The sequence below is a fragment of the Carassius gibelio genome, chromosome A17 (genome assembly GCF_023724105.1).
Source record: "Carassius gibelio isolate Cgi1373 ecotype wild population from Czech Republic chromosome A17, carGib1.2-hapl.c, whole genome shotgun sequence".
In the NCBI taxonomy this organism is placed as follows: domain Eukaryota; kingdom Metazoa; phylum Chordata; class Actinopteri; order Cypriniformes; family Cyprinidae; genus Carassius; species Carassius gibelio.
Genome location: NC_068387.1, coordinates 21,579,247 through 21,605,366, shown reverse-complemented (window position 1 = coordinate 21,605,366; position 26,120 = coordinate 21,579,247). Strand labels below are relative to the sequence as shown.

General features: G+C 37.0%; 1 protein-coding gene across 2 annotated transcripts; it reads right to left on the bottom strand.

The window, feature by feature from the left end:
- Positions 1 to 71: 71 nt before the first annotated feature.
- Positions 72 to 26,120, bottom strand: LOC127933427 (nidogen-2). 2 transcript variants are annotated; one of them, XM_052530433.1, is made up of 20 exons: positions 25,810 to 26,120; positions 23,639 to 23,941; positions 19,433 to 19,674; positions 18,202 to 18,689; positions 17,069 to 17,218; positions 15,931 to 16,176; positions 15,345 to 15,545; positions 14,737 to 14,964; positions 10,028 to 10,174; positions 7,568 to 7,696; positions 6,794 to 6,919; positions 6,480 to 6,707; positions 5,575 to 5,799; positions 5,248 to 5,417; positions 5,027 to 5,156; positions 4,768 to 4,939; positions 2,579 to 2,736; positions 2,269 to 2,392; positions 1,775 to 1,884; positions 72 to 539 (listed from the first exon to the last, which is right to left on the bottom strand). In XM_052530433.1, exons 1-19 carry the CDS (start codon positions 26,011 to 26,013, stop codon positions 1,776 to 1,778), a joined length of 3,780 nt encoding a protein of 1,259 aa, XP_052386393.1. In that variant the 5' UTR covers positions 26,014 to 26,120; the 3' UTR covers positions 72 to 539; position 1,775. The 2 variants fall into 2 exon arrangements, with proteins under 2 accessions (XP_052386393.1, XP_052386394.1); XM_052530434.1 differs by having other exon boundaries at positions 186 to 539; positions 5,575 to 5,790.

Sequence of the window (26,120 nt, the reverse complement as noted above, 5' to 3'; positions counted from 1 at the left end):
GCATTCTGTATTCTTAAGAAAATAATCACTGCAGAGCCAAAAATATTTGAAAATGTGAAACAATGCAAGCAGGCATACATTTGTTAATCACCTTTTATTGTTATAAATATCTAAACATCTTACAAAAGATAAAAAAAAGTTGGTAAAAGACCACTCTGGGTAGTACTCCCCCCCCCCCCCCCCCCAAAGTACTTATTTTAGTGTATTTAAAAACATTGAAATGACAAAAAGGGTATTTTTATTTTATTTTTTATTTTATTTGTTGGGGGTTTTTTTAACAAAAAGTCACATACAAAATTACAGTAGAAAGAAATGAGGTATAAAACAAATTTACAAAACTATTTTGAGAAAATATTCACGCTTTCATGTTTGTAAATTTGCACTTTAGCATTGACATTGACGTTCGGCGAGACTTTGCTGGTTCCTGCGATCAGCTCTCTTCGGAGTCCACGTGTCCGTCGTGATTCCCACAGCACAAGCTCTGCAAACTCTTGCCCAAAATAGCACCATATAATGCTGGCTCTGTCATTATCATCTCCCTATAATACAATTCGTCAGAAATCCTTAGAAAGCAATGTTGTGGCAAACACGACAACATTTCATTTTCAACTGGGGAAATTGCCTGCTTCATATGCTGGTACAGATATACAAACACCTACTTCGATCGTGTTTGACTGTTTTCTAAAGAACCGACATGCTTTGAAGTAACAGCGTGACTCCAGTGTTTCATCGCCACTGTTTAAACTACAGTGATTTGGCAGCAGGTGCCTTGTACTTTTCTCTTAAGTGCCTGAAGCTGACAGCTCAGGTCTGAAATGTTATCATCCTGTTATTTGCTGAAGAAGAGATCATCCACAGTTTGCTACATTGTAAACGTAATGTGCTTTTAGGAGTATGTGGACAAATACAGAGACTTTAGAAAAATCTGTTTCAGGCTATATCTTTAAATCATAAATAATTATATATTTCACTAAACTACATTAGGAGAAGTTCATTGGTCTCATACCATTCAAAAGTTTTGGGTTGGTAAGATTTGTATGTTTTTGAAAGAAATCTCTTATGCTCACCAAGGCTGCATATATCTGACCAAAAATACAGTAAAAACAGTAATACTAGAAAATATTATTACAATTTCAAATACTTCTACTTCAAATAAACCTATTTTAATATATTTTAAAATTTTAATTTATTTGAATAAAATAATTAAAAAAATCTTACTCACCCCAAACTTTTGATTAATAAATCAATATATGTGTGTGTGTGTGTGTGTGTGTGTGACCCTGGACCACAATACCAGTGTTAAGTCACTGGGGTATATTTAAAGCAATAACCAAAAATACATTGTATGGGTAAAAATTATTAATTTTTCTTTTATACCAAAAATCATTAAGATATTAAGTAAAGATCATGTTTCATGAAGATATTTTCTAATTTTCTTACCATAAATATATATAAACTTAATTTTTTATTAGTAATATGCATTGCTAAGAACTTCATTTGGATATCTTTAAAGGCGATTTTCTCCGTATTTTTTTTGCACCCTCAGATTCCAGATTTTTAAATAGTTGTATCTCTACCGAATATTGTCAGATCCTAATAATCCATGCATACATCAATGGAAAGCTTATTAATATTAGCTTATTATACATGATGTAAAAATCTAAATTTCTGGGTTTTGTGGTCCAGGGTCACATATATGCATTTAAAATGTATTAGACTAAAATTGCATACATTACCAGTACCTTATAGTACAGTATAAACAGTGTATAAGTACCTTATAAACAGTGTGGAGGGGCGACTGTAATACCATACAAATGAGACCTGTGATCCGGTAAGTGCTCATCTGTTGACAGGTTATCTCGACTGAGGGAGATGACCCCATCTCTGAAACACCACAGAAGAAAATGAGATTAGTAATTTTTCATTAACAATTTAATTGATAATGTTAGTCATATTCAACTTTAACTGGACCGCACAAGAAATAAGAGTAAGCTCCAGAGCTTTTGTTTCTTAATAAAGTTGTTCATAACAAATAACAGTAACTTTTATAAATATAAAATATGACATGATCTACTCTGCTTCTGTATTCTTAGTATGAATGGAAGTGAATAGAGCGCAAGGTGCAGTGTGATACAGAAATTGGAGTGAAACAAGCATGAAGGACTTGTAAAATAAAAATGTAAAATAGGGACATTAATGAATAGAACTATTTCTGATTCAGATTCTGGTGGTCATATTGTTGCACATGCTTGTGCTGTGCTTCTTTACCTCCTCCAGTCTGTGTAGTAGTAGTGATTGGCGAAGGCGACCATGCTGAAGGGGTAGCTTAGGTCACTGTGGACCACACGTCTCCCTGTCCCATTAGGGGATATACACTCAAGGCGCTTGGTTCCTGTCAAATACCAAAAAAAAGAGGTTATTAATAAGCTTTTTCAGTGCCTGTCTGATATTTTGGTATTATCTCATTCAGATATACATGGTCAGAATAAGTTGCAACATATGCAACAACTAGCCTATATTGTAAATGGTAAGTTTGTAAACTGGTAGTTTATAGTGTTGAGTTTTGAGCGAAGCACACCTGCATCGGCCCAGCAGATCTGGCGTGTGCTGGAGTCGTAGGTCAAAGCATTGGGCAGTCCGATGCCATCCTGTACCAGGATTCTTCGGTTTTGTCCATCCACAGAGGAGCGTTCGATTTTAGGAGCTTCTCGGTTCCAGTCAGTCCAGTAGAGTGTTCTGTGTAAAGATCAGATGAAAAAAAAAGAAATTTTTATTATATAAACAATTTCAAAATTATATAAAATAGACTTTATTATTATTATTCTTTATTCCGAATGTATTTTTTTCCATATAAATATTATAAAATATATAAATATAATTCAAAAATATAATTTTATAAATGTAATAATTTTTATAAAACTGTAAAACAAAATACATAAAATATATAAATATAATTTTATGAGTGTAATTGTATTTTAATTTTACAATTATAATAAAAAATTTGATACATTTAAAATATAATTATAAAAAAGTAATTATACATTATGCAAAATGAAAATTTAGCTTTGCCATTATAAGAATATTCAAATAAATATATTCAGAGAAAAGTTAAATTGTAATAATATTTTACAATATTGTTTTTACTGTAGTAATCATCACATAAATGCAGCCTTAATGAGAATAAGCAGCTTCTTTCAAATTTTCTGACCATCCAAGTTTGCATTTGATGCATTACATTGAAATAAAAGGCTTTTGAGATGGGTGGAAAGATGGCACACAGTTTAATTTAATGCAAGTGCTGAAATACATGTTTTCCTGAATCTAGAAACATATAAAACCGCTCTGCTCTATTTAGCATTCATTTAAACAAAATGTTTTAAAGAAAGGCTTATGAGAGAATCTCAGTCCCTCAGGAAATGGTAAATATAACAAGCCTGCACGATGGCTAAGCTGAATCACTCATTAGACAAAAAAATAGAGATATAACCACAAAGTATGTTACTTTGGTCTCTCCCTGAGGATTTAGAAGCACAAAATCACAATTTCAGGCTATTTGAAGTTAAATCAATTTATAAGACCAACTCAGTTGAGCAGAAAATCAGGTGACAATGCAGTTTTACACAACTCCTTGTGTAATTAAACATTTGTTTCATAAAATTCTTGACAAATGCATCAGATTTCAACCCATATGGCCTGTTAATCAGAACCATCACCTCATGCATGGATTAATGCGTGACCGACCGTATGAACAAACTAGCAACATAGCCCAAATCACAGCACCAACAAACATTTAGCAGCTATTCTCATGGCCTGTGTGGTTTACGTTATATCTCCTGTCCTCCACCCTAGTTCAGTGACTCCAGATGTTGCAGATGCTGTGTTTGAGGAGTTGCTGGCCCACACGTTCCCTGGAGACCGGAGAGCCATACCAGACACTGAAGCAACGCTAACTTCTTGGCAAATCTGTAGCCTTGCCCTCTTATTTTCTCTGCCTCCCATACACATTCTGACCTTCTCACTCTCTCGCTGGTCTGCATGCTTTACACTGTTCTCTCGCTACCTCTCAATCACACCCTTCACAAAGCAGATAACAGCTTTGTTTTGAAACACTCATGTAAAGGAAGCATGGGAAGCTGATGATGGAGGGGAAATGAGGGTTCATTAAAGCAGCCACTTATAGGATCAACTAAGCAGTGATGCCCTTTTTAATGGTTTTAATGATGAGTGATCCAATATGCTCAAAATAAAAATACAGAATGTAAAAAAAAAAAAAAATTATATATATATATATATATATATATATATATTTTTTTTTTTTTTTTTATAATATTAAATGCATTGAATGAAGAATTGGTGGCATCTCTTTGAGAAATTAAGATGCATTAGATTTAAGCATGCAACATTACTTCAGACCTTGCAATGAATATGGGCAACAGGGTATGATATTATGCTCTAGAGTTTCTGTTTATTAAATAAAAATATTTCAGTTAATGTTTTGATTAAAATAAATAATAAAATAGAATTATACAGTATATGTACAGGTTATAAACATCACAAATTGACCTCTTGGCAAAATACATAGAATTAAAACAGCTTGGGTTATGTGTGTGTGAGTGTATTATTACATTGTTTTTATTTTATATTTACATATATTAATATTTATTAAGAATGTATTTTTAAAATCTAAATAAATATGATAAGCTACAAAAATAATATGCAAGATAGCATATATATATTTGATATCTTTAAGCAATCTGAAGCACATACCCTGTACGAGAGTCCACAATGATGGCTCTGGGATTTACTAAGTCTGTGTCAAACAGAACACGCCTGCCACTTCCATCAAAGTTCGCTGTTTCGATCTTATCGGATGTGCTGTCCACCCAAAACAGTCTCCTGTGGGCGGCATCTAAAGCAAGACCTTCTGGACTCATCAGAGCTGTAAAAGAATATTACATTATTCTATATTATATTGTATTATATAATATATTAAACAGATTTGAATAATAATTCAAAATAAACATACCTGTGTTGATGATAATCTCAGGTTCTGATCCTGGCTCCAGACTGGCTCGATTGATTGTCCGTGCAGCCAGATCCGTCCAATAAACTTTCCTTTCTCTGCAGTCATAATCAATGCCAACCACTATAGAGCCCTGAAAGAGTTAACAGGAGAGAATTAGTATACTTTTCTCAAAGCCACAGACTTTTCGATCAGTATTTCAATCAATAGTGTGCAAGTCTCACATGTAGAGCAAGCAGCACTGAAGATCTCTGCTTGTCCATCTGTGTGCCATTGAGAGGCAAAACCCCAATCTGTTGGCCCTGGGCATAGAGCAAGGACGTGCCTGATGGAGGCGGGGTCACGTCTGGGCGTGGCAGAGGGTGCATGGTGGGAGGGGCCACAGTAGGTATACCTAAAAGTTGGCAGGTCATTTTAGCTTGGCAATACAAATGATTTTGTTGGCCCTTATTTTAAATGTGAACATGAGAATGTAGATGTGCAAGCGTTAAACCATGTAAACAGGGTTTTTTCATGAGGAAGCTCTGGGTTTCACAGTGAGCGACACTCACAGGCAGGTTTCACAGCATCGTGTGAGCGGGTTCCTGGTACTTCCCGCCCGTTTTGGTCCACACACCAACAGTAGCTGCTGTCTCCGTAGCACTGAACTGGGTTGAACTCCCCAGGAGAGTCACACTGAGGTAGATAATGGTGGGATTCCGGCTGACCTCCATATTGCTGCAGCAGACTGGCTCTCCAGCGCTCACAGACAGTCTCTGGACGCTGGGCTGGAGGAACTGGGTGTCACCAGGATCATATTACGGCACAATATGGGGATATTTATCCATGACAAATAAGAGATAAATCAAGTGAACAATGAAAATTGCCAATGACTATTCCGGCATGTCATTTTTGGCTACAAAACAGTGAGATGAAATGGGAGGCATTTCTAACTATGGTGAGAAGAGGACACATTCACTGGCGGTGTTGAAATGGACTAAACTTGCTGCTCATATTTTCCTCCTGCTCTGTAATCTGGATAAACACAGGGCAGACTGGACTCTATGCTCTGCTACAAATTAGAGTGATTACTTACACATGATGTGAAACTACTAAGCGAATTAGAAAGCCTATAATTGATAAACAACAGCATGGTGAGTATGTCAAACATGTTTAGACTTGTAGCCTATGCGAAAGTTGGTGCTAAAATGGTGTTCTACTGTGGTTTTCCGGTCTGTATATATGGCTGTAAGGTAAGTCTATGGGATTTTATTAGCAGTTTCATTGTTCGCCAATACCAATTTGTAAGTTTGCACCATCCACATTAGACCAAAATCCCACTCCACATAGATGTATATATTGGATTAGCTGTGTTTTGGGTTAGGGTTAGGGTTTTGGTTTTATTTAGGAGTAAAAAATGGTTTCATACTGGAAACTTAGTATGAAACTGGAAACACCACATGTGCAGCTGTCTTACCAAGCTCGTCACAATTTATTCCTGGGGTTCCAGGTGGAGTTCGGGTCCCCGGTCTCTCCTGTCCCCTGCTGTCCACACACCAGCAGTGACCTGTGGAGCCGTGGCACTGCTGCGGCCTGTACTGACCCTCCTCATCACACTGAGGGATGAAGGCTCCTACCAGAGGAACACCACCATTTCCACTCTGAAGACTGTCTCTGTGCTGCTCACACTGAGTCTTGGGATGACCTTGTATGCAAATGAACCAGATATTATAGAATTTGGGACTTTATTTGAATAAAAGAATGTTCAAATCCAAATCTGCAAGCGACTACCATTTTGAGGGTGGCACAGAAAACCATCTCCATGGTGTCCCAGTTGGCACTGGCACTGGAAAGATCCCGGACTGTTTGAGCACGAGGCCTGGGTGTGGCACGGCTGGTCACGACACTCGTCCACATCTGTACATACCACAGAACACAACGCTTACTCTGTAACTCAACAAGCACCGCATTAACCGCTTTCTCAGGATGTTAGAGTCATACTAGCTGTTGCCCAAATGGCTCCAAACTCCCTCTATCTCCTCAAAGACCAGAGTGCACTGAACAGGAAGGAGAAGAGTTAACTGTCCTCTGACCCCTGTGTGTTCTTCAGCTGCGTGTCTCCTACGCACATTCTCTGAGCGGGACATTGGGTCATTGTTTCAAAACACCCTCCTTTCCCGTAAGATGCCTAGCAGCATCCAGTTTTTGGTTCAGTTTGCTCATCCAAGGCTGCATTCTTTTTTATATAAATATATTTAAAAATGTAATTTCTGTGAATAAATTACTGCAGCTATTACTCCAGTCTTTTTGGTTCTCGAGAAACATTTCTTATTATTTTCAATGTTGAACACAGTTGGGCTGCTTAATTTTTTTTATGGGCACCGTGATGCATTGATTAATAGAAAGTTCAAAAGAACTGAATTTATTTGAAAACATTTGTAACATTAATATAACATAATTCCTGGAAAGCATTAAATATGCATTTGTTTTTGAATGATTAATAAGAATGTCCAATGTGGAAAACACAAGTTTGGTAGAGTCACAGGAAATGAAGATGTTTCTTACCCTGACATGTCCGGCCATCAAATCCAAACTGGAATCCGCTCTCGCACTGGCAGCGATGGCTCCCAGGCAGGTTCACACAGTAAGAATGAGCACCACAGGAGCTCAGACCTTCTGCACACTCATCCACATCTAAAGAGAGAGAATATCTGCTCAATTACAACCTGTAACCCTCTACTCTTATACCAATAACACTACAAGATTCATTATTTTGGTGTGTGTCAAACATGTCAGTCAGGTGCTGCAGAGAAAAGGCATGCCTTGAGATCCTGCCATTTGTGATGAGATGGAAATATAGCAAGGGATTTCGTCCCTGTTGGAGTGCGTGGGAACAGGCCTGAGGCTCTGGGTGGGTTAAAAGATGGTCAGCAGGAGACCTGGTTTTGATCACTGTTAATTACAGAGAGGGTAAGGAACCCACGATCCCTCTCTCTCTCTCTCTCTCTCGAATTTTCTCTGCTCTTTTTCCCCTTATTATCTATTCTAAAGTGACGATAAAATGATCCTCTAATAGGAACATGATGCCTTAAAACACACACATAATCAAGCGTAGACAGTGCCTTCAGAGTCACACAGGGAAATCCGATTCATTCTGCTGGATTGCTTTGTTCGGATGATTCAAAAGAATCACTTCTCAAATATGAATTGTTTTACAATATTCTTTACAACTTTTACTCATAAAAAAACCATCCCTTATGCGGTTCTCACAGATTTGTGAAAAAATTGAGAAAAAAAAAACAGCTAAGCAACAAGTTATTCAATTTCAAGGAGAAAATATTATAGTTTTGTTTTTAACACCTGATGTTAGCTTTATGCAAATGAGCTTATTGACATGATGAAATATTATCCACAGAAAATTTCTTCTTTAGAAACTGTCAGCATTATTTTAAATCATTCATCTTATTTGTGATATTAATATGCAATATGGAGCACATAATGCTTTCTCCTCCAGAATGTAATTTTTTATGTGCAAATTTTGTTTATTTTTTTTATTGGTTTCAATTTGTTCCAAACAACCTATTATAAAATACACCATTCATTGAATCAAATAAAATGAATCATAAAGGTATTTTTAGAAATATTTTTTTATTTTAAATAAATATTATTAAATATTATTTTATCTAAAAATTGAATTTTTCTGATAAAATTGCTGTTTGTGTTCAGCACTGTTTCCGATTAGGCTGCAGCAGATAATTTGTAACATCAAAATAAAAACTAAATTACTACCAAAATTAATAGTAATTAATATTGATCGTATTAGTGTTAATTATTCCTCAATATTCTTTCCAGCTTGCAAGTAATCAACAGCTAAGAAAAGTTAACTTAATGCAAATAAGCATTATAAAACTATTTTAGAAATTGTTGAAAGGACTTTGAAACATTCATCTTGTTCCTGATATTATGCAAACATGCACTGCTGCAGCTGATATACTCAATAACAGTCAATTTCCCATCCAGGGGTGTTTTTCCCAAAAGCAACTATGGTCGCAAGTTCCGACATTTTACAATAGAGTTCACCGATCACAAACACATTAAACAGCGTCTCTGTCAGCCTCACACGCAGCCTAATGTGGCAAGTGCGAGTTGCTTTGTACTGAAACTATAAACTATAGGTTACTAGGAGAGAAATAAAATGCTGAAAATTAAACTAAATTTAAATGCAACCCCCACCTCCAAAAAAAATGCTCTGATTGGTTGAACACTTCACATCTTTTTCCGTTGCTTGTTTTGAATACTGCACGTGAAGAGAGGCATCACTAGACTTTTGTGTAGTTTAGAGTGACAAATCATACCAGAATATTGAGGTCAAAATGCCTAGCTGCTAAGCAAAATGCATACAGTTTGATAGGTCTGGAATCGACAAAAAAAAACTGATCTCAAAGCAGACATCATTATGTCTCTATGCTAAATATCATTTGGAATCCAGGTCTCAAGAAAAAAAGAACATCTGTATGAGTACATAGTGAGTTTTCCGGAGGGGAAGGGTTCTTCAAATGAGGAAATATCAGGTGGTCTGAGCCTCCCCAACAAGCTTAAATCTTTGCTTACAAATCTTCCCCAGACTCACCACAACCCCACAGATCTCCCACATTGCACCGAAAGAGTGTTTAGTCTTTCTGTTGTTTGGCTTGGTAACAGTGGGAAGAAGAAGATGAAAGACTGCAGATGGGGGGGGGGGGGAGCCACTGGGCACGTTAATGATTCAAGGAGGGTTTCCTCTACTTTTCGTTTGACTCATTGGATAGGAAACATCTGGCTACCCTAATGTACTACAGTGGTGATGACCCCACCTCTGAGTGACCTGCACTGTTGATGTTACGCAGATGCATGGCCCTAATGAAGGAAGACAAACGTTTGGGGTTATTTCTGAAGTATTCCAGACCCTGGACTGATTAAACAGAGTGTCAAGAACCTGGAATTGAATTTAAAGCTTTCCATATAACTTATATATATATAACTTACCATAACAGTAGCGGCCATCTCCTCTGTAACCTGTGGCGCACTGGCACAAAAACAGCTGTCCCTCGGCTGGCACACACTGTGCGGTTGTGTCACAGTCATGATTACCAGAGTAACATGGATTCACATCTTCGGGCTCTGGGTCTTCAGCTGCGAAAATATGTGAAGGCAACCAAATTAGAAATAGGAATGCAACAAACTGAGCTTATGTCACTACAAATAACTTCTTATGTAATCTCCATGGATCTCAACTGGACCAGTCCCATAGAAAGCAGAGTGAAACACTTTCATAAAAGGGGGTCAACAGAGCTTAATAGTTAAAGCTCATTCACACCAAGGACTATAACATTAACAATTACAATTGTGTTTATTGTTCTAATCCTGTGAGAATAAGACAGTCCACAGCACCGCTATAGTGACAACGACTGTTTGAATCACTTTCTGAACAAATTTAATCCAGACGGACACTTAATCCAGTAAGGAACCACCCAACTTTAAAGAAGTTGAGCATTTAAAATGGGAGAAGACCATAACCAGATATACAAATTAGCGTAGAAAGCAATATCACAGATAGAAGACTTGAAGTTAAAATGTCTTAATGATGGATTTGTTTATTACAAATAAGCAGCTTTTTGCTTCACCAGATGTTGATTGATGGACCGGAGTCAGGTGGATTACTTGAATTATTTTGATGTTTTTATCAGCTGTTTGGACACTCATTCTGACGGCACCCATTTACTGCAGAACATCCATATTTGAGCAAGTAATTTAATGCAAAATTTTTCCAAATCTGATATGATAAAGAAACATTTACATTTACATTTAATCATTTAGCAGATGCAAAGCGAAACAAACTCATCTCCATCTCGCATGGCCTGAGGGTGAACTATTCCTTAAAGGTGCAGTAGGGAACTTTTGTAAAAAAATATTTTTTACATATTTATTAAACCTGTCATTATGTCCTGACAGTAGAATATGAGACAGATAATCTGTGAAAAAAATCAAGCTCCTCTGGCTCCTCCCAGTGCTCCTATTGCCATTTGCAGTTACAGACCGCTCCCAGCAAGAAACAACCAATCAGAGCTGCGGTCCGTAACTTTGTTTGTGTTCAAAATGTAGAAAAATGTATATAATAAGCGAGTACACCATGAATCCATTTTCCAAACCATGTTTTTAGCTTGTCTTGAATCACTAGGGTGCACCTATAATAAGTGTTTATATTCTGACTATTTTAGATTGCTTCGGGGGTACCGCGGTGGAGTAACCCAGTACCTTTGTGATTCTTCATAGACATAAACAGAGAGAAGTAGTTCCGGCTACGATGTTCTTCCGCAAGACGCATGCAGTTCTGTTTATTAACCGCTAGAGCGTCAAAAGTTACCGACTGCAGCTTTAATTCCTTAACTATTCCTTATTGAGGGACCAAAAATGGTTCTTCTAAGGCATCGTTGCAAAAATCCACTTTCTGAAACTCTGTGTATAGTGATTAGTGCCCGTTTATAATACTGACTGACTGTATTGCTGTTTATTCAAGATTCTACACCAGCTAACCAATGGGGAACACGCACTGGAAATGTGACTCACAGATGAATGAGTCACTGCAGATGTTTTAAAACCTCCAGCCAAAATCAGCATCCTGAGGGAAGGCTTTGTAAAAAAAAAAAAATGATTAAATAAAAATTGAGGGAATTTTACTACTACCACCTTCACAGCCAGAGCGAATGCTGGGACATCAGCAACGAACATGACTATTCTGAGTCTTATAAAACTACAAACCTTGAATAATGAGAGTCTTTGTGATAAACGTGCATTCACAGGTGTTGCTTCCCAACAAACCTTTACAATTTCAAATGGTCTTTAAATTTGACCTTTGAGGCCAAAGTACTTGACCTGGAAAACACAACACCTTTAAATGGGTCTTAAAACTCGGGGGGTTCACACACTATTACTAAAACTACAGGTGACATTACCAAACCTCTTAGACCAAGACAACAGGACTTCACTGTGTCCACTCTCACCCATTCGGCCTACCATGAGGGACCCATTGTTGGGACCCTTGGGCCATGCAGACTTCCTTCACCCCCACCCAATGCCTTCTCATCACACATTAAACAGCTTGATTTCCTCATCCCAGCCCAGGGACCAATTTGGCCAATTATCAAAGGCAGACAGGAAGACTTTTGTTTGAAGTGAGAGAGAACGAGAAAGACGGTCCCCTTTAAGGTGACTCCACAGGGGAGGGGAGAAGTGGAGAGAAGCTACAGGACAAATGTTGCCAAAATGGGTCAGAGATTCTTTTCAACTTTGTGCTAATTAAAGGGACAGCGGCAGACCAGCGGGGCAGAGTGCTGGTTAACATCAGACTTTGAGGAAAACGAAGGGGTGGATGGACCAGGTGGGAAACTGCTGTCACGAACGAGAGAGAAACACTCCTTCTGTAGTTCACACAACAAGAGTGAGATGGGGGCTTTTAGAGCTCAGACCCATTAAAGCTCCAGAAGAAACAGAAAAGCAATTGAAAGTCCTAACACACTGACCATCATTGTTCGACACATTCATTTGAAAAAAACCCAAGACTCATGCATAATTTGATTTACACAAGTAGGACATGTTTCTAGACCAACATCCATCCATGCTACCAAAAACCCTGTAGGCTAAAGCATAAACCTATGCTTTAGTTAAGTTAAAAATGTTCCCTATGGTTAAGAAAAGTTCAATATTTTCCTTCAGTCTTGTATATAATGTTTAATTTAATTTAAGAGATAATTTATGAATGTAAAAGATATTTTATCTTAACCTGCACTGTGCTTAATAAAAATTTTGATAGCTATAAAATCAGGCTCTTGTTGTTGAGCAATTTCTCATCATTCTTCAATAAAATAAAATAAAATACAAATAAAATAATAAAATAAAATGTTTCCATAATTAAAGTCTTAACTTTCTGGTCAAATAGAGATATTGCTTTTTCATGCTAGAAATTAGTTTGACCAGCATGGCAAATACAGTTTGATTTGCAGCTGAAGAAGCATACGTGAATACATTGTTTCAAGCATTCCTGTAGCTCACACATTAGATCATGCTGTGCACAATGCCAAGGTCATAGGTTTGACTCCCTGGAAATGCATGAACTGATAAAATGTAGAACTTTAAAAAATAGATAAGAGCTGTGTTTGCTTCTAAGGTGTTGCCAAGATGGCCACCAAGTGAACTGCCTTGCCTTAAAGGAACATCATTAACCATATGAAACTCTAACAGATGGTCTGAAATGACTGAGAACTGAGATCCAGCTACATACTCTTCATATTCACAGTCAGCAAGACCATAATGACATGATATATGGTCACATATAAGCGTGTGAATCCACCTAAGTCTAATCTAATATCTTAGATGTGTCAGCACTGAGTCTAATTACCATATGTCAGTTGTGCCGAACACACTGGACAGACGGTGGCAGCTGTGTTTTCCAGCCTCAGCCAGAGACCATGCATGGCTCTCTTGGGTACAGGGATTCAGGGATGTCCCTCTGTTTCCACAACATCACTCCGCAACTATTCCTCTACCCACCACCCCATTATGGATACTTTGTCTAAGTGAACACAATAATAACAGCAGTATGAATTTCATCACACTCATAGGTGTTATATATCAACATCTGGAGTAGATTGTGCTCAGCAAACAGTAAACACTCTCAGAGTGCACGATCGGACCCAAATGCATATCCCTACCTCTGAAAATATACTCTTGCATATATATAAATATAGATACTTAGGGTGACGATTGCGCAACTCTAGGATCTTATTCGGCCCACAAACTAGACACAACACAGCTGGTGATATGCTCATCCCTACCACACTTATCATTCTAAAGTCAACATCTACAGAACCACCCAGTAACCATACGACCATACAAAGTGCAATGTAATGCACCATCGTCCCACTAAAACCTTTTTTGGGATATACACAGCCTTACAAGGTCACAAACCGAGGGGTTAAAAAAGAAACGTTTGATTCATTCCTCAAGGGAAGTCGCTGGATAAAGGGATTTGTTACAAACGGCACACACAAAGCCCCATAAAATGCTACCGGCTCACTTCACAGACATAGCTCATTTTAAGTGCAGTCCTCCTCTCTCTCCAGCCACTGGGTCTACAATCTAATGCCGGGCCATGGTAGAATGCAGCAGGTGGTTTGGGGGGGGGGGTGTCTTAGACCTCCTATTTCGCATGATGGGATGGCAATGTAAGGCCTTTTGTGAGAGCCAGACATCTCATTGCCACATCACTCAGCATGTTAATAGAAAAAGTATGCCAGAAATGAGGGTCAGTCTAAATGAAGGGTGAGCAGGAGGCCATATACAGGGAGACTTAAGTATGGAAGGTTTTATGCAGATTTTCCACAAAAACTGAGAAGAGGACAAAATAAACAATAGAAAAGCTTTCCCCACACTTGAAACTGTTAAGCCAGTGTAACTCCAAACCTGAGTTTACATAATCCTGGGTTATCATGTTAATTGCTTCACATAGTTCACCCTGGAATAGTAATTAGTTGTGGATAGTTAGGTTCTGAAGTCAGGTTCTGAAAAAACACAATATGCTGTTGCTACTTCCATTTTAAACCTGACTGGACATCAGCATATTCACGTCAAAACAGTGACTGGTAATCGAGGTGTTTTCAGCAGGGTATTCATTCCCTGTAACTGTGCTGGCAGCCTACCTCCGAGAGGGCCGATCTTGTTGGTGATGGCGTATCGAAGGATGCGCTCCTCTTTGACATACATAACAAATATACGTTCCATTCTCAGTTCCTGCGTCTCCAGTCCACTGCGGGGCCCGTGATTGCAGTCCCTGAACGTGATGTTCTGTTTGACCTGGAAAGTATGGGTCTCCGCTCCGTTTTCAGCGGAGACGACTGTGAACTCACGCACGGATGTGGAGGTAATCACTGAGAACAGGAAAAAGGCAAGGGTTTAGAGGAAAGCAATTCACAACAAACTTTGGGCTTTAATTCCAAACCCAAAATCCCACAGGATTTGATTGTTGAGCAACCTCATGTTGAACAAAATGAGAAATGACTTTTATTTAGAGTACATCAAGATCAGACACAGCTTCCTCTGAAAGGAAATGGGAGACGGGAGATTTTTTTAGCTCACATTGTCTTTTCCTTTTTTCTTTTTTTTAATAGCTTAGCCATTCTCAAACACAACCTCTTATACAATTTAGAAGTTTGGGGTGGATATGTTTTTGAAAGAAGTCTCTTATGCACACCAAGAAATAAAGATGGACAGATATTTTTATTCCCCAATTTCTTCCTCCAGAACTTACATGAAGGGTAATAATGGTAGGTGTCCTTAAACGGCTCTATCTGCACTGTTGCACCAGGAGGGATGAAGGGAACGCTGCCCTGTAAATGAGTGTCCACATTGAGGTGGTTCTGGTTATCCAAACCCGTAGCTGTCTGGACGATGCTGAGACGCTGGTTACCGGGATAGAAAGTCACATCGGCACGGCGAGTAAATTCGGCACCTGAAAAACAGAAACGTTCATTTTCAATATGTTTAAAGGTCGCTCAAGAGGTGTGTTTTACTGCAAACAAAATACCACAAAACAAGATCCAGATGGGGGCTGTGATCCTTATAATAGTGCTTGATGAATATTTAGGTGTTTTTCAAAAAGAAAAACCAGGCTTTTTTTATGCAAAGTGAAAACATATTATTATATGATGGAGCACCTGACTCAAATTATGGGAAGGGGTTGAGTAGATGCGATGAATATCAGACTAGCAAAGCCTTTGTGGGACTCTATTAGTGAAAACAAAGCATCTAAGCCTATAATCTCTCAGCAGGAGGCCATGTTTAACAAACATTCTACACTATTAAAGAAGTAGAAAAGGAGAACATGATGGCCTCACCGGTGATACTGAAGCCATTACGGCTGTTTGGCAACTCAAGGGCAAAGAGCCAACCAAACAGGCCTCCAACAGGGGCCACGGGCATGAGGGCCCAACCCACCGGCTCTGGGACCTCACTGATGGCAGTGTACGCTCGTCCGTCACCCACCACGATGTAGGCATGCAGGTCGATGCTGTCCAGCTGCACTGCTGTGCCCCCCACCAGTACAGTCCCTCTGACCTTTCCATTCACCCGAAGTGGTGCACCTGAGAACAAGATCGAAAAACCAAACTCACAATGATTTTTCTGCAAGTATCTAGAATCGAGAACTAAATCTAAGAGGTTACAATAAGCATTCATTTTAAGGTGAACTATTTTTTTTCATTTACAATGTGCTCTCAGAAGCAACAATTTCTCTAGTTACTCAGCTGTTTCAGAGTGGTTTTGGATAGTTTTTCCTCTCCATCACCTCCCTCAAAGGCCACACAAAGCTCCTACTGTGTACACATGCATATCCGAGGAAGCTTGTCCACTGAATTTGTTCTCCCAGACACAAACATCTGTCATTCAGCACAAGCCAGACGTGACACTTTGTAACAGGGCTCAAGATTTCGTTCACACTTAGTCATGGAGTCGATGTTCACAGGTAAATTACAGTCAGACAAGGCCAATGTGATGTCACTGTCTTGGAAAGATCCTGTTCCCCTTGCCCCATGAGGGCCGGCGGATGATTCACTAGGGAAATCCGCTCAGGCTTTGCAAAAGATCAAGTGTTTCCAACATAAAACCTCCCACAAAATTAGTGTGGCAGCCACAACTCTTAATAAAAAGACTGTGGCATAAGTCTTGGGTATTAACACAACACAAGTTTTCACCAATTACAGACAACTAGCGGCCACTCAGCAGCACGCAAGTGGAGCAGTCAGTAAAAGACCAAGTTTGACAGGAAACAACTGTATAGAATTTGCATACTTAAAAGTGTGTGCAAAAATCCAAATTTTATCCTTTGCATTACAAAAATATACATCTTTACTCTGAAAAATACTGTGTTGGAAAGAGAAACACTTGTAATATATCCCCAGAGATGTACTGTAAATGTTTCAGAACAAGGTCATGTTATGTGTTATTATTTTTACAGCATTGCCGCCGCAGTCTTACCGTTTGGCAGGCATTGACGGCCGTTTCCGTAGAATCCGGAGTTGCAGTGACAGCAGAAGCCGGTGGAATAGTCTGTGCAGTGTGCGTTCTGACTGCACTGCTGCTGGAAGCGCTCACATGTCTCTTTATTATCGGTTGAGTACTGAATCACTACAGGAGAGAGCGGAAAGAGACACAAATTGCTCTTAAATAGGCTAGTAAAGTCAAACCCAGTCATAAGTCATAGGTTAAACTCCTACACAATCTTGAGTTCTCTCTGGATTGTTTAGATGGATCATTATTCTGAATAATAGGAAGTCCAAGTCACAACACCGAATCAATTAATATATAAATCAAAGTAATCGTGCTTTAAAAAAATGAAAGACCTACTTAAATGATACTTGCGTGCCCATATACGGACGATTTTTGTTTTGAACTGATAAGCTTCTTTTTTGGCCATTTTTGGTGAATTTTGAAATTAATTTTGTACAATACTGTGTAATTTAAACTACGCTGGTGTAATTTATGAGCCAATTTGCTAACATTAAAGTATATTTAAATTTGTGAAACTAAAATATTAAGCTCCACTGCCTCAGTTATTTTTACTAAATGAATCTCACTGGATAAAAACTGGAAATTTCCATTAACATAAATAGCATAATGTTTTATTAAAATGTGACAAAAGTGGTTTTAATATTAGTCAGATATATTACTGGATAATTGCTATGTTAATATTTTGAATGAGCATTTTTGCATTTTTTATTTATTTTATTTTAATTGTTAATTCATGTTCATGTTGTAATTGTTTATTTTTATTTTTTCATTTATCATTTTTCGCTTTTATTTATATATATATATATATTTATATTTTTTTTTTTTCAACATTTTTCATGTAATATTTATATTTTGTTTTACTTCAGGTTTATCTTAATTTTAGAAAATATTTTTTATAAAAATTTGTCTAAATTAATTAACAATTACAACACTAAACACATAAAACATACTGTACACAAACAAACATTAGAAACAAGCAAAAGTTACAATATTACTGAGATGGCGTATGGCAACAGTTGTTAAAGTACGATTGGTCAGTAAAATTTTTAGGGCGGTGCTTAGCAAAGGTTGGTTACGGATCACAATCATTTAACTCTCACCTCCAGAGTCAAAATCCACTTTCTCCTCAATGCTGAACACTTGACCACCAGAAGCGTGAGGTGGGACATCCTGTACTGGGTTCGGGTACACCTGCAGAATTGCGTGCTTTGGTAATGGCCGCTGAGGCTGGGTCACGTCCTCCGAGGGGAGTTTATGGGGATCCGGCGGAGGAAACTCGCCTGGACCAGACACTGAGGGCTGAGCCGGAGACTGACCAAGAGGCACCTTCTGGTTGAGACGCTCCAGTAGGGATGAGTCCTTCTCTGGCTCAAGAAAGTCCATTGTGGTGGGATCTTGGAAGTCTGGATCAATGGGATCATACTCCTCCTCATCTGTTTCTGTGTAGTCTTCATCAGGGAACACAGCAACCAGGACTGGGGGAGCTTTGGTTAAGACAGCCTCGTGCTGTGCAGGAATAACATTCTGGAAGGAATATCTGTTTCCAATGTGGAAGAGCCAAACTCCAGGCTCTCCAATGTTTCCTTTTCTGAGGAGAATTAAAATATTACATTATAAACATAAAAATTTTAATCATTCAAAATTTAAATATTTTAAAATTGATCAAAGAAATGTTTTACATTCATATTTTTATAATATAATATAATATATAAAATTATAATTGAATATAAAACATAAAAAATATTTTAATATAAATTAATAAATGTATCTCAAATAATAATTAAATGTTCTGTTTTCAGTGTTTGGGGAAACAAGATTTTCTCTTTTTTTTAAAGAAATTAAATTTTTCAGCAAAGATGCATTAAATTGATCGAATGTGACAGTAAAGACATGTACATTGTTACAAAAGATTTTGTATTTTTAAATAAATGCATTTTTTTCCAACTTTCTATTCATTCAAAAATCCTGAACAATAAATGTAACATGGTCTCCACAAAAATATAAAGCAGCACAACTGTTTGTAATATTCATAGTATATTTCAGCATCAAATCAGCATATTAGAATGATTTCTGAAGGTAAAAGTAATGACTGCTGAAAATTCAGCTTTGCCACCACAGGAATAAATTACATCTTAAAATATATAAAAGTTGAGAAAAGTTATTTCACATTGTAAAATTGTTTCAAAATCAAAACACAAATCAATAACAATCTAATGATAATATAATAAAACAAATTTGTTTCTGAGTATTTGTTCTCTAATATTTATGAAAGAAAAGGCTATTTTATTCTAACTTTTTTAAATTAAAAAAGGTAATTCCTCTGACGCTTACTGGTAAAGGTTTTTGACGGACTGCTCATTGCTGGTGACGCTGTAGTACGGCCCCTCTGTCCGAGAAAAGAAGAGGAAGGACAGTTCTCCTCTGGTGAAGCCAACACGAGCTGGAAGCTCAATTTCGACATTGTAAGATTCTTTGGGTCGTGTCCCAAAAAACTGCAGGCCATCCTCAGGATATAGGAAGAGCGCATAAGTATCCCTCTCGTTGTATGCAAGCACCACTTGGAATGTGTTTACCTAGAAGAAAGAAGAGCATTACTCAGGGCTCCCGAATCTGTGCAGCACTTTAGAAGGTAATAAAACTTTCAAGACATATCACCTGTAAATATTCCATCATATACTGTAAATCTATCTAAAAAAGCTTACTTAAGAACTTCCTTCTCCTTAGTTTTGGACAAAGTGGTTTCCAAGAGATTTGTTTCCTGTGTGTGCATCAATCAGTACTGGAAACCTGGACCAACTACAACATCGGAGAAATCCAAATATGATGTTTCTAACAACTTGTGCAAAAGTGCAAAGAATGTGCTCCTACAAGGAGTTCCCCACATCAGTACCATCTCTGTTTTTTTTATTTCTGCTTTGTTTCAATAAAAAAAAATTTCATAGTTTTAATAAACGATTACAACACTGATTCTAGCTAAAGTTCACTGCCCTACTATCCTTTTTGCAACTGCAAAACTTGAAAAATATTTAATATATAAATAAGGAGGCTTGATCCAGTTGCTGTAAGAATGGGGAAAGTTACATTACATTTTGATTGGAAATTATTCTACAAAAATTATTTTCAGAGTAATGATGAACTGTTCCCAATAAGACAATAAATGTCTATTATTATTAACAAATTTGGTCTATTTTGATTTCATGTTGACTTAAAGGGATAGACCAACCAAAAATGAACACAAAATAAGATATTTTAAAGTATGTTGGGAACCAAATTTGACTTTCGATTGACCATTGCATGGACAAAATAGAATGGAAGTCAATGGGAACCGAAACCGTTTGTTTCTCACGTTCTTCAAAACATCTTCTCTTGTGTTCCACAGAAGACAGAAGTGCTTACAGGTTCGGACATGACATGAGGGTGAATAAATAATGACATAATTAAAATTTTTGGGTGGACTATTCCTTTAAGTAAACTTTTCTAGCAAGATATCTGAATGACATTTCAACACGGATATTAAGATGGCTTCCCCCTTTCCAGTCTCTCATGTACACATGCAGAGAATGTGTGTGAAATTCCTCTCCTCTGTTTAGTAATCCAAGCTGTCCCCGACTGGAGCCATCACCTCCACAAAACAACCCCCCAATACAAGAGAGACAATGCTGCATCTGGCTTTCAGAGAGCCTCGGGCTGCCTCATTCCCCAGCATGCATCTCTCCCGGATCCCCCCACCCAACCCTGCTGCCTTCAGCTTCAAACTCCTAATTGCAGGACCACACTGCCTCGAAGCAGTACAGAAATACACCCATAAACAAGATTGTTTAAAGATGTTATAGTGCCAAAAGAAAAATTAGGAACCCACAATGAAGAGGTTTATGTACTTGAGATGGTACTACATCAGTGCTATTAAAGTAAGCATCATCATCATCACAACAATATTACAGTATTTTCTTTCTTCATAACGTTTGATAAATGTATATTTTATGTAAACTACCGGTTGAAAGTTTAGAACAATAAATATTTTTTTATGCTTTTGAAAGAATTGTCATATGCTCATAAGCCTGCATTTATTAGATAAAAAATGTAGTAAAAGCTTCATTTTCTGCAGCCTTTACTTCAGTGTTCAGTGTCACATAATCCTTCAGAAATCATTGTAAAAAGGTGCTCAATTATTAAAAATAGTTCATATTACTATCAGTGTTGAAAACTGCTTTTTGCTACTTAATATTTTGTGAAAACGGTTATATAATTTTCTTTCAGGATTCTTCAGAAAGAACAGAATTGTTATGTTTAAATATAAATAATTTGTAACATTATACATATCTTTACTGTAACTTTTTAAAAAAATCAATTTAATGCATCCATGCCTAACAGACAAATTATTTTGTTTTTCTGAATACTCAGAAAGCTACTGAATACTGAAAACTGAATTGGTACTATGTGTCTTCCATTCATGGATTATCACCTTCAAAGCCTGCAGACAAACAGACATCTGGGGACTGAAGGGGACACAAGATTAGATAAAGCGGTTTACATCCCAAAGGCTAACATAAGATATCATCCAGAGATTTCCATCATTTTGACCCCCTGACCGAGCTTCAGCAAACTCTCAGCGGAGAGACTAAGTGTAAACATAGAATATCAACTCAACGATATGCTTTCTTCAAACAAGTATTAGGCATCTAAATGTGGAATATTATATCTATTTTTTAACAGCCTAAATACCATACTAGTATTTAGTATCTGCTTTGTGCCAATTTTAGCTTTGACTGTGATGATATACCTCATAACAGTGGCTTCATTAATCGCTTACCCTCATGTCATTCCCAACCCTTAAAAGCTGCGTTCATCTTCGGAACACAACTGAAGATATTCTGGATGAAAACTGAGAGGCTTGAGACTGTCTCATAGACTGCCAAGTAACTTACACTGTCAAGGTACAGAAAAGTAGGTAAACACTTTAGAATAAGGTTCCATTAGTTAATGTTAGTTAACTACTTTCGTTAACATGAACTAAGCAACAACAATCCTTCTACAGCATTTATAAATCTTAGTTCATGTTAGTTTCAACATTTACTAATGCATTATTTAAATCAAAAGTTGTGCTTGTTAACATTATTTAATGCACTGTGAATTACCATGAACTAACAATGAATAACTGTATTTTCATTAACTAACATTAACGAAGATGAATAAATACAGTAATAAATGTATTGTTCATTGTTTGTTCATGTTAATTAATACATTAACTAACATTAACTAATGGAACCTTATTCTAAAGTGTTACCGAAAAGTATGAAAGATGTCGTCAGAATAGTCCATCGTTGCCACAAGGATGCACTGTTTCTATGGGAATTTATGCTTTGATTTGAAAGAAAACGCACATCCTTGTGGTGCGGCTGACACAGAAGAGCATACGCAGCATACAGTGATGTGGAGAGACACAGAGGAGACTGTTGACAAATTAATTGTTGAATAAAGTCATCTGATGGCAGATAAACTACTCTGACGACATCTTTCATACCTTTCTGGACCTTGACAGTGTAAGATACTTGACAGTCTCAAGCCTCCCGGTTTTCATCCAAAATATCTTAAATTGTGTTCTGAAGACGAACAAAGCTTTTATGGGTTTGGAACGTCATGGCAGTAAGTGATTAATGACTAAATTTTCATTTTGGGGTAGAGTATCTCTTTAATAAGTCTCAACTGATCTACCATTTGTTTAGCTTCTAAGTAACAAATTAATTTGGGTCAAAATGTCTTGGTTTGATGGACGCACTGTATTTTATATCAATAACAATATATAAAAGAATGTTTTCATCTCTTTTTTTAGACAAAAACGCTTGAAGAAAAGAAAACTCTTACATGCACTAGTGCACTTTTATGCACTCCAACCAATCAATGCTTAATGCATATAAAATGCAACCTCCAATTGTGTATAATTATAAACCATAGCACTAAAAAATTTATTATATGTTATTGAATTATAAAATATAGTCTTTATTATATTACAATATTGTATTATATTAAAAGATAATATAATTAGAAATAAATGTTTGATTTTAGGGCATTTTGATTGACTTTGTTCAATTAACCATTCAGGTAATGTGCTTAATGTCCAGTGTAAAATTTGATAGTAATAAAGATTGACTTGACAACACTGAATGAAAATACTAGGCTATATTGAATTTAAGAAGCCCATCAGACCACTGAGAAACACTGTGGTTTAATCACCTAAAACCTTCCCAAGCATTTCTGTAGTATGTGAGGTGTTAAGAAGAAGATCTAATCGCGGTGGTGACAGGGACAGTTAGGAGCAATTCAGACACACCAATTGTTCCTGTGAATTGTAGGTTAAATTAAACTCGGGGATAGATTAGCAGGTAAGTGGGAGATGCCATTGTATGTTCAGACACCCTCTGGGTCTGAGATTAGGACAGAAAACAGTAGACCAGCTTTGATAACCCTGGCCTAAAAGGAGCTTGGGTAAAGTCAGACCATCAGGGTCAGATTTAGTAGCACTATTAGCAGTTCTCTTACCCGATTGGATGGGCTAGATCTGCGGGTGACCTCCTCGTAAGCGGACACATTCTCCCAGGTGGCGATAAAGGCATGAGTTGGGGTGAACGTGGCATCTGGAAAGCCTCTCTTGACATCCGCTTCCACCCGCTTCAGCACAGTAGGAGACTCTGTCTGCCGATAGAAGATGGATCCTTTTCCGTTGCTGGTGTCAATGTCAGCCAGGAAGGGGGCGATGACGGGGAAGTCAGTGGGGAAGCCGTCATCTACATACTGCTTCTCCATGGGAAGATCCTGAGTTGAGATGATTCCATTGGTGGCCACCTGGAACGAGACACAAAATAGAAGAGAGACATTTATAATGATCATATTCTAATATTTTATTTTAGAATAAAATCAGATTTACAATTTACAGCAATAAGCTCATTGCATTGACCACTCTGAATTTACAGTTTTTCTCAGTCACTTTGGTGCATTTTTCAAAACAGAAATGAAATTTTCAAAACTACTTGTACAACCTCCACATCATCTAGTCATTAATACACATCATAAAACCAGTTTCTCATTCTTTTGAACAAGTTGCGATTGCTATTGTACATTCATGCAATTGATTACGCACATTTATCTGTGGTCTCCTATATTATCAGTTGCTAATGTCATGTTGCTCAAAATGTATTATACAGTTTTCTGTGCAATAGTCTTACCCCCCAAAACATCTAGTCTTTAGTTCATCGTATAAGTCATTAAATGCAAAATGGTTAATCTAGTTGTCATAAACTGCCAAGCACACTTTTTATTTGTATTTTTACACACTATTATTAGATGTTTTGTCAATTTGGCATGAATTGTGCAAGTGAATCTTTACTAATGAAGAGAATGTAGATGATAAACCAATGATAAACCCTTTCTCTGAAATAGCTCAAAGGTTCATCTCATGAATCTTCAGTAGGAAAGCTTATACTGTATAGACAAAGGACAACACAAGAGTTACAAATTCTGAAAATGGAATTATTTTCATCTTTGTTCCCATATTTCCTTTTCTATATCACAATGGCATTGTAAAAGTATTTTTTATTTTTTTATTTTTTTGGTCAGACCACTAGTAAAAGTGTAACTGGGAATTCTATCCAGTCTCTTTCAATCAACATCCCACAAACAGTAATGTGTAAATGTGTAGTTTTGAAATGGATATATGGCATACATAAGCATATGGCATACTGTTCAATACAGTAGTTTACATCAGAACATCCCTCCACTGTTAAATTGACAACATGACTAAGCAATTTGACTGTCTTATCCGTAAACTATGACACAAGGACTTGTCATTCTGATGGCACTGACATGTTCATTGACACAGATATTTATTTTTGAGAGATGAACTAAGGATTTTGAGCAAGAGACTGGCTTTTGCAGGTCATCCATTGTGTTTTGATATTTGTACGAGTTGTTTTGAGAAATGCACTTACTGTTTTGCAAATCTCAAGAATGATTAGAGAAATGTACCAAAGCGACTGAGAAAAACTGTAATTAATAACAAAAAAAATAACTAAATAAAAATAAATAAAGGAATTACAGAGATTATTGACACAAGTTATACAGGCATTTAATACAAATTTTACATAACATAATAAGGCAAACATTTTTAGTTTATTCATATTCCCATAGGGACATGCTTATCACAAAACGAACAAGAAATGCTTTTTAATTTACAATATAAATGTTTTTAAATTTTTGGAAAACTTAGATTTGGCTTTTAATTAAACAAAACAAAACTTGGTAATTAACAAAACAATGAATTTTCAGAAATCAATTTTAAAATAAAGTCTGATCGGTTGTAATATACTGTGTTTATATATATATATATATATATATATATATATATATATATATATATATATATACACACACACACACACACACACACACACACACACACACACACACACACACACACATACAAAGTGTCTTTTAATTTAATTATATAAATATAAAAAAAATATATATATATACATACACACATGTTAGATAGATAGACAGACAGACAGACAGACAGACAGACAGACAGACAGACAGACAGACAGACAGACAGACAGACAGACAGACAGACAGACAGACAGATAGATAGATAGATAGATAGATAGATAGATAGATAGATAGATAGATAAAACATTATCAGACGTTTATGTACTCACGTATAAGTTAGTGAAGGACGTATCATAGAAGAACATGGGTTTGGTGAGCATGGTCACTTCAGAAGTCTCATCGTCCCCTTCTTGCAGAGTTACATCGCCGTATAACATCCCATGTGGATAGATGTCATGTCTGTGAATGGCTGTGATATGCTGAACTGTCCATGAAAGTTGTAAAAAGAAGAGCGCTATTTTGTCCCACGCCATTGTAATGAACAGCTGTACACATGCAGCTCTTATTCACGCGGCACACTCCGTAACTTTGAATGAGTTGGAGCGCGCGGTGATGTTGGTGATGATGGACATGAAGCTGG